The 7,133-nt window shown below is 41.4% G+C and overlaps 2 protein-coding genes across 5 annotated transcripts in view; one reads left to right on the top strand and one right to left on the bottom strand.

The window, feature by feature from the left end:
* Positions 1–18: 18 nt before the first annotated feature.
* ETFRF1 (electron transfer flavoprotein regulatory factor 1) lies at positions 19–3,986 on the top strand. 2 transcript variants are annotated; one of them, XM_042795426.1, is made up of 3 exons: positions 19–60; positions 915–1,013; positions 1,122–3,986. In XM_042795426.1, exons 2-3 carry the CDS (start codon positions 969–971, stop codon positions 1,335–1,337), a joined length of 261 nt encoding a protein of 86 aa, XP_042651360.1. In that variant the 5' UTR covers positions 19–60; positions 915–968; the 3' UTR covers positions 1,338–3,986. The 2 variants fall into 2 exon arrangements, with proteins under 2 accessions (XP_042651360.1, XP_042651362.1); XM_042795428.1 differs by lacking the exon at positions 19–60 and adding an exon at positions 133–813.
* KRAS (KRAS proto-oncogene, GTPase) overlaps positions 3,028–7,133 on the bottom strand; it is a 27,580-nt gene continuing 23,474 nt past the window's right edge. For all 3 annotated transcript variants that reach the window (XM_042795424.1, XM_042795425.1, XM_042795423.1), the window contains one exon: positions 3,028–6,635. In XM_042795424.1, coding sequence (XP_042651358.1) covers positions 6,519–6,635 — 117 coding nt within the window. In that variant the 3' untranslated portion in view covers positions 3,028–6,518. The remainder of the gene's footprint in view (positions 6,636–7,133) is intronic.

Below are 7,133 nucleotides of genomic sequence, written 5' to 3'. Positions count from 1 at the left end.
CCTCCCACGTGCTTCCCGGCCGTTACGGCTCTGCCGTAAAGCGGCGCCAGCGGGGAGCCGGTGAGGCCTTGACCTTCTCCTTCGCGGCGGGGACGGGGCGTGGGGGTCGTGTCCGTGTCCGTGTCCGTGTCCGTGTCCGTGTCCGTGTCCGTGTCCGTGTCCGTGTCCGTGTCCGTGTCCGTGTCCGTGTCCGTGTCCGTGTCCGTGTAATCGCCAGGGGCACCGGCCCCCGTAGGCAAAGCAGGGGGGGAGGCGGCAGCTCCGGCCCCCCGCTAGTGCCGTCTGCGGAAGCGGGGCTGGCTTCCAGTTGCTTTTATTTACCAAAAAATCGGTTTACTTCGTTGCTAACGCGTTTTTTTTTTTAAAAAAAACAAAACAAAACAAAAACAAACAAACATTACGTTTTGCCTCTATACACTGGCCTCAATTCGTAATGTGTTTAGACGATTTTTAGAAATAAGTCTTTACAAATGCAAAAGTTGCGGGAATTCCTAGTTTTATTTATATATATATATATTTAGCATTGTACCTGTGTATATAAATGTAAGTGTTCCTTCAGCAGAGCGCAGGCACAGCCACAGGCCAGCAGCCCGGTGGGGCAGGGGAGCCCATCAAAGCTGCCGGGGCACGGCCTGAGGAAAAGCGAGTGTTAAGAGTAGCCAAAGTTTCTGTAAGTTTCTTGGTTTGTGTTTGAGATGAGGGCAGGTGGAAGGGGAAAGGGGAGAGGTGCTAAATGGAAGCTGAAGAAGCCAGAAGCAGAAGAGACGGAGAGTAGGATCAGAAAGTAACAACAGTTGGAGCAAACGGGGCTCGGTGAGGTAACGGGGGTCTGGATAGAAACCTGCTCCTGCGCGGGACGAGGCGGGATGGATGGGCTGCCGCCGAAGGCTAATGTCAAACTGGTTATTCTTCAGGTAAAAAAAAAAAAAAAAAAATCAGACGAGAATAGAGTTCACTGAAATGTGAGAATGGCCAATTCTTTAAGAGGTGAAGTGTTGAATCTATACAAAAATGTAAGTGTGTCTTAAATGCCACAAGCACTTCCCTTAACCAGACAAAACCCCTTCTCCACACACTCGTGTTTATTAAAAAGAAAAAAACTTTTTTCTTTTTTCTTCAAGCTGCTGTACCTTGGAAGGGAGTATCCCAAAGGAGCGGACTACTTTAGAAGCCGTTTGAAAGCAGCTTTTCTTAAAAATAAAGATGTGAAAGATCCTGAAAAAATTAAGCAACTAATTGCACGAGGAGAATTTGTTATAAAAGAGTTGGAGGCTTTGTACTTTCTCAGAAAATACAGAGCTCTGAAACAGCGCTACTACAGTGATGACAATCAGTAACTGGTGCTAACGACCGCATGTAACGATACAAATCCATTAACAATAAAAGAGCTGTAACCTCAAAAGAAATGAAACGTAAGTCATTCCAACCCATCTAAAGTACAAATTAGGACTTTGCTTCCCCTGAAGTAGTCGCCTGAAGGATTTGGGTTTTGTAATATAGGGGTAATAGCTTTTTCTCACCAGCTTTTGGCCTCCCTGAGCTAAAACTTGATGTATGAAACAATTTTGCAGGAATTTTCATGGTAATACGATTCTGCTGTTTCACTTTGATACGCAAGTTGAACAGGTAGCTCGTCATGCCCGACAGTGGTGTGATTGAACACCGACTGAAAGCGCCACACTTCTCTGGTTACTTAATCTGGCTTTGAAAGTCTTCCACCTTTAATGATTCATTTCCACCATAAATGAGCACCTCCTCAAAAGTAAAGTAGATTCTTAAAGTTTCTAACTACATCTGCTTAACGTGCAAGAGTGACGTTGTCAGGCTGGTGGAGGCGCTGCCTTACTGCATTAGAAAGACGGCTGCGGTGTCAGGAAGGGGGTGAACTTGAACTGTAGTGGCTTATGCACTTAGACCCTGAGGAGAATTCCTGCTGCTGCTGCTTTCTGACATTGTGTGACTGCTGTCACAGGAATATAGAACTTGATCCTTTCCCTTGGAAGAGAAGGATGACCGTAAACGTTTGCTCCATGGCTCTGTAGACCTTGGTGTGACTAGCACAAACCTGTGCCAGAACCGATGCTCTAGGGTGGGTTGGTTGGCATTTCCACTCCCCACCTCAAGAACTGAATGACACTGGAGGCAGAACAGAAATAATCTTTGAAATAGAGGTAAGTAATCACTGCAGCAGAACTGTTGGCAATAGCAAGTCTTCACATGCATAAATTCCAGAATAGAATAAAAAAAAAAAAAAAAAGGCAAATTACCATATGCTACCTTGTGATGAAATGTATGTGCTTTAGTTTCTAGCACCACACTGATCTGAAAAAACAATCCTTCCACATCAACTTTACTTCTCTACAATATGATGCAATTAAACCTGTTCCAAATGAATACGTCCATATACAGAATTTAACCTGCCCTTCTCAGTAACTGATAAAAGATTATCCAGACAGGGTAGCAAAGGGCCAAAGCATAAGTTTACAGAACAGTAGCAGATTCACACTTTTTTCCCCCCATAGGACACGATCACTACTAAAGAATGTCTTTCCTATTTTCTGTAAGTTTATGGAAGGCGTTTGATAGATGAAAACAAATGTGCACCCGGGAATGAACACCGGATAGCTGTTCAGAGTATTTTAAGCTTGCAGAGCAATTCAGATCAAGCCTGCGGTTAGAGTGGTGAAGAGAAGGTCCCTGGGGTGCCCAGCGAGGGCACAGCCCGAGTGAGAGAAGCGCCACCGCACCCGACGCGGGGCCCCGCTCACCGCAGGGACGGCCGGGACCGGCGGCGCCGGGTGGGTGCGATCAAGCGCTCTGTACGTGTGCGAGGCACAGCACCCCCTCCCAGCGGGGGGGAACACGGGTGGGCAAGGGCAGCGGCTCTGTGACAGGCCGGGCGAAGCGCCAGAAACAAACGGAGAACGGCCGCCACGCGCAGGGGAGCTGTGGGATAGCTCCATTATCCACAGGATAGCCACGGGATGCTGAGGTTCCTGGGCAGAAAAAGGCAACCGGGACAGAAGCTCACAATAACTGTATTTTATTACATTACAATAAATAGGAGCAGTACAGTTTGACAAAAAAATGACAAATTCCAGATCACCTCACAGCACATACTCCTAAAAACATTAAAAATTTTAAAACAAACAGTGGTCTTTTTTTTTTTTTTTTTTTTTTTTTAACTTAATGTCTGGTATGACCAACATTCCTAGGTCACGCAACCAAATGATGGAAAAACTGGATCACACTGCATATGTTCCACATCAAATAAAGCACAATGTACAAAATGTGCATGTTTCAGTTTACACTATACAAAAATAGTTAAAATACATTCCAGGTAAACATATTACATTAAGAAGTCATTCTAGTAAGAAGTTGGCACTCAAGAGGAAAAAGCAGAAGTATTTTCAACATGAAAACACAAGACAGTGGAATAAAGAAATGTTAGGAAAGATTTACCATCTATGTAGCTTTATGTAAACTTGAGACAAAATGATTTGTTTACAGTTTGATGGTCTTTGACGGTAATAATTGTATTGCATCATAGCATAGATAAAAGCAGAAGATTGTGTGTCAGTATTTACCCATTACAGAGATACTGTAACAAAAACTATACAGTGAGACTTTTTTTAGGTTAGCAAAAATTTTAGGGCAATGAGACTGGTCAAAACAGTTACATTTCCATTTTGAGAAAACCAATGATAAAAGTTGTTTACCAGAGTTACATAAAGCTACTGTTAGAGGGCGTTACTCCCTGACACATGGCAATTTAATGTATTAACGTGGTAAGTGATTCACATGTTCATTTAGTAGTTGCTATCAGAACAGACCGCATCCAGGTCTGTTCTTCGAAAGCATTTCAAATAGGGAAAGACAGAATAATTATGAGATCAACTTGTGCAAGCTGCAATCCAACATGCTTCACCAAATCTCAACAAATACTAAGACAAAACTGCACAACAGTGGCAAGGATGTGTATTTTTTTTTTTTAAAAAAAGTAGCAAATAACGGCTAATCTAAATAGATTTTGTACTAATTTAATTAGGTTGGTAGCTACAAATCACATTTACTGAAAAAAACCACCCCTATTTTATATATAGCTTTATATTAGAGCTATATAAATCCACATTTTATGATTAAGACATTTCAGCTGTAATTTATCCTCACAGTTTTTAGTTAAATTAAGAATTTTAGACCAGCCCTAATTTTACATGCAGTGTGACTCAGTTACCAAAAATCTTAAGATTACTTCCATTTGCTCAAGGTATACTATCCACTTTTGCTACGTTCTTCATATGTAATCAAGAGTGTCTAAAATGTGCACGTCTCCAAAATGTTTTTTAACCTTGGAAGCTGTAACATGTTTTGTGACATTAGGAATCTGTTCTTAAGATATAGTGTTAGGTTCTCCTATTACTGTTTTTCAGAATATTTCATAATCTCTATTTCACACGGAAGCTGAAAGGAGGGGAGCAGGTCGGGTCTGGGTTTTGGTGGAGGGTAGGAAACGGGGCACAGGCAGGGAAAGGCATTATTTCTCTCAGCAATATTAAAATTAAAGAACACGCAGCAATTCAGACAGTATACATCCCCTGCCAGCTTTGCAGCTCTCTATGAGAGTCACTGTGTGTGTTGGTTGGTTGTATTTTGTTGGTTTGTTTGGTTTTTTTTTTTTCCATAGAAGCAAAAGAATGATTTTATCATGCAGTTGCACCTTTGACATCATATAAATGGTCCAAGTTACACAGGTATATGAAAATTGTACTGTGTAAAACTTCCGCATAATTGTTTAGGCATACCTTAGGTTAGGGCAATGCTGCTATTCCCTGTTCCAAACTTTCCAGTGTTCTCAACTATCCTACTACAATGTCTTGTGTTTTATTTTTTCAGGTACACCTGAGTCACATTTTCAGATTTTACTCTGCAGCTGAGTTAGGTACTGTGAAGAAGTGTACCTTCAGGAACCCAGGCCCTTATGAAACAATCAAACAATGCAACATTTACAGTAAGACAACAGGAACTGGCAACACTGGAATTACTGGCTTTGACTTTAGTGCAGAATAACTAGACTACTGCAGTACCAAAAAATGAAAGCTTCTGCCGAAATTCTGCATTAATTCCAATCAGAAAAAAAGGGGTGGGGGGGTAAAATCACGAGAGAACTTAATCACAGAGAAAGACAACATTAAAATCTTGGTCTAGCTTCATGACAGTCTAGACACTGGAATGCCACTCACCAACCATTTAATCTGTGCAACGAAACTAGTACTTCACAAACATCACACAAACAACACTGACTCTGGAAACCATGTTCTATGCTGACAGTTTGTGCAAATTCCACACCATTTTTATGGCAAACTGGATTTCCAAATTATTTGCATGAAGCAGCTAAATTCAACTCATTCACTCATTTGATGTTACTAGAATTTAAAATCCCTCCCCTATTTTGCACAAAATGGGCATCTGGAAATATTTAATGCCACTCTCGGGGAAAAAAGGAATGGTTTTACTTCACTGTATAATTTAGGATTCATTCTGATTTAGTTCTCATGGTAAATTCTGGATCCACGTATGAATTAACCTAAGAATTTGAATCAACTGATCTGTTAAGGCTTTCTAGTATTTCCTAGAGACAGTAAGGGTGAAATCTTGTACCTACTGAACAAAGCTACTTAAAGATTTGCCACTGGGGGTCAGGAGAGCTAGGATTTCACCTTGGTCTTCAGACACAAAAGGTTAGTGAAAGTCTTAAAGAAATGAATTAACAATAGCAAATCAACCTAATTAGAACTTTTACTTTTTCCATTGCCAGATGTGCATTGTTGTCTTTTTTTAATTTTTCTTTTTTATAGAAAAAATAGAGTATTTAAGGAGTGACCGTGACAAATTGCAGTGAAAAATTTTTTTTTGTGAAAGTTTTATCTTTACATTCATTAAAGTTGATCTGAGATGCTACAAGACTAGATGCCTAGAAGCAAAATCTACAGGAAGACTATAAAGGCTTCTGGTCTTTCTATATTGCAGTCAGTCTAAAGTAAAAGAAAGGCTAAAATGAAAGTCTCTTTTTGCTAACTAGTCCTTTTTCCCAACCAGATTTAAAAACCAAAAAATCAAAGGGGATGTTAGAATGTGCAGAGCATCGTTTCATTGTTTGGTTTGCACACAGAACAGAAGTTCACAATCAGTAAGAAAAATAGGAAGTTAGCAACTGTGCATGCACCGAGTCCTAAGACAGTTCTCAGGTTTTTGTGTGTTTTTTTTTGTTTGCGCTTTTTTTGTGTTGTTTTTTTGTTTTTTGTTTTTTTCACAGGCATTGCTAGTTCAAGAACCAACAGTCAAAGAATACTGGCACTTTAAGAGGAATGAAGTTTCCACTGTCATTTAAAACAAGCATTCAGGTAAAGCTAACAGGATCATGAAGCAGAAAGTAAAGTAATGCTAAAACAAATGCTAATAATTTAGTGTAATGTACAAAAATTACTTAAGTACTTCTTAAGAATAAGGATAAATTGTATTTACATAATTATACACTTTGTCTTTGTCTTCTTTTTCTTCTTTTTACCATCTTTGCTCATCTTCTCTTTGTGTTTTCTGATTTCTCGAACTAATGTATAGAAGGCATCATCAACACCCTGAAAAGATACATACATGCACACATTAAGATCACATTAACAGACTTACATGCCTGCTTAGGTTCAGCCTGTTTCCATCTGACCTGATCAGGTGAAGTGTGTTCAATCAGCAGTCTGTTTCGCTGCCTGCCAGGAGAGGTTACACTGTCTTCTCCTTTCTGAGGCTCTTATGTCCCCCTCGAGTAGGCTGTGGGTTGGAGGAACTGCCGAGGCAACAATCCTCTCAAGCGTTCCTGTTCCTTGGGAAGGGGTGTGCTGGGGAACACCTACTCGGGCGGCAGGGGAGCTACAGTGGTCTCCTGTCGTGTAAGAGGAACACACCTGACTGCACGAGTGTGCGTGGGCAGAGGGGCCTGTGGGAGAGCAGCTCTGGGGAGTGGGCTGCCCTCCTCTGGACCATCCACCCTGGCTCCAGGCTGCCGAAACAACCACCCGAAGGAGCTGTTCTGACGCCCGCTACCACCTGCCTGCCCTCCTTCTCAGCCCTTCCCCAGAGTG

Source organism: Tyto alba, unplaced genomic scaffold, assembly GCF_018691265.1.
Source record: "Tyto alba isolate M040663 unplaced genomic scaffold, T.alba_DEE_v4.0 Super-Scaffold_21, whole genome shotgun sequence".
In the NCBI taxonomy this organism is placed as follows: Eukaryota; Metazoa; Chordata; class Aves; order Strigiformes; family Tytonidae; genus Tyto; species Tyto alba.
Note: the sequence above shows the minus strand (reverse complement) of the source record. Positions and strands in the feature narration are given on the sequence as shown.

Bases quoted from the DNA above. Each gene is read 5' to 3' on its own strand.
- ETFRF1 (XM_042795426.1), top strand. From the start codon at position 969: ATGGCCAATTCTTTAAGAGGTGAAGTGTTGAATCTATACAAAAAT. The intron at 1,014-1,121 runs GTAAGTGTGTCT...TTTTTCTTCAAG, and splicing joins TGTTGAATCTATACAAAAAT to CTGCTGTACCTTGGAAGGGA.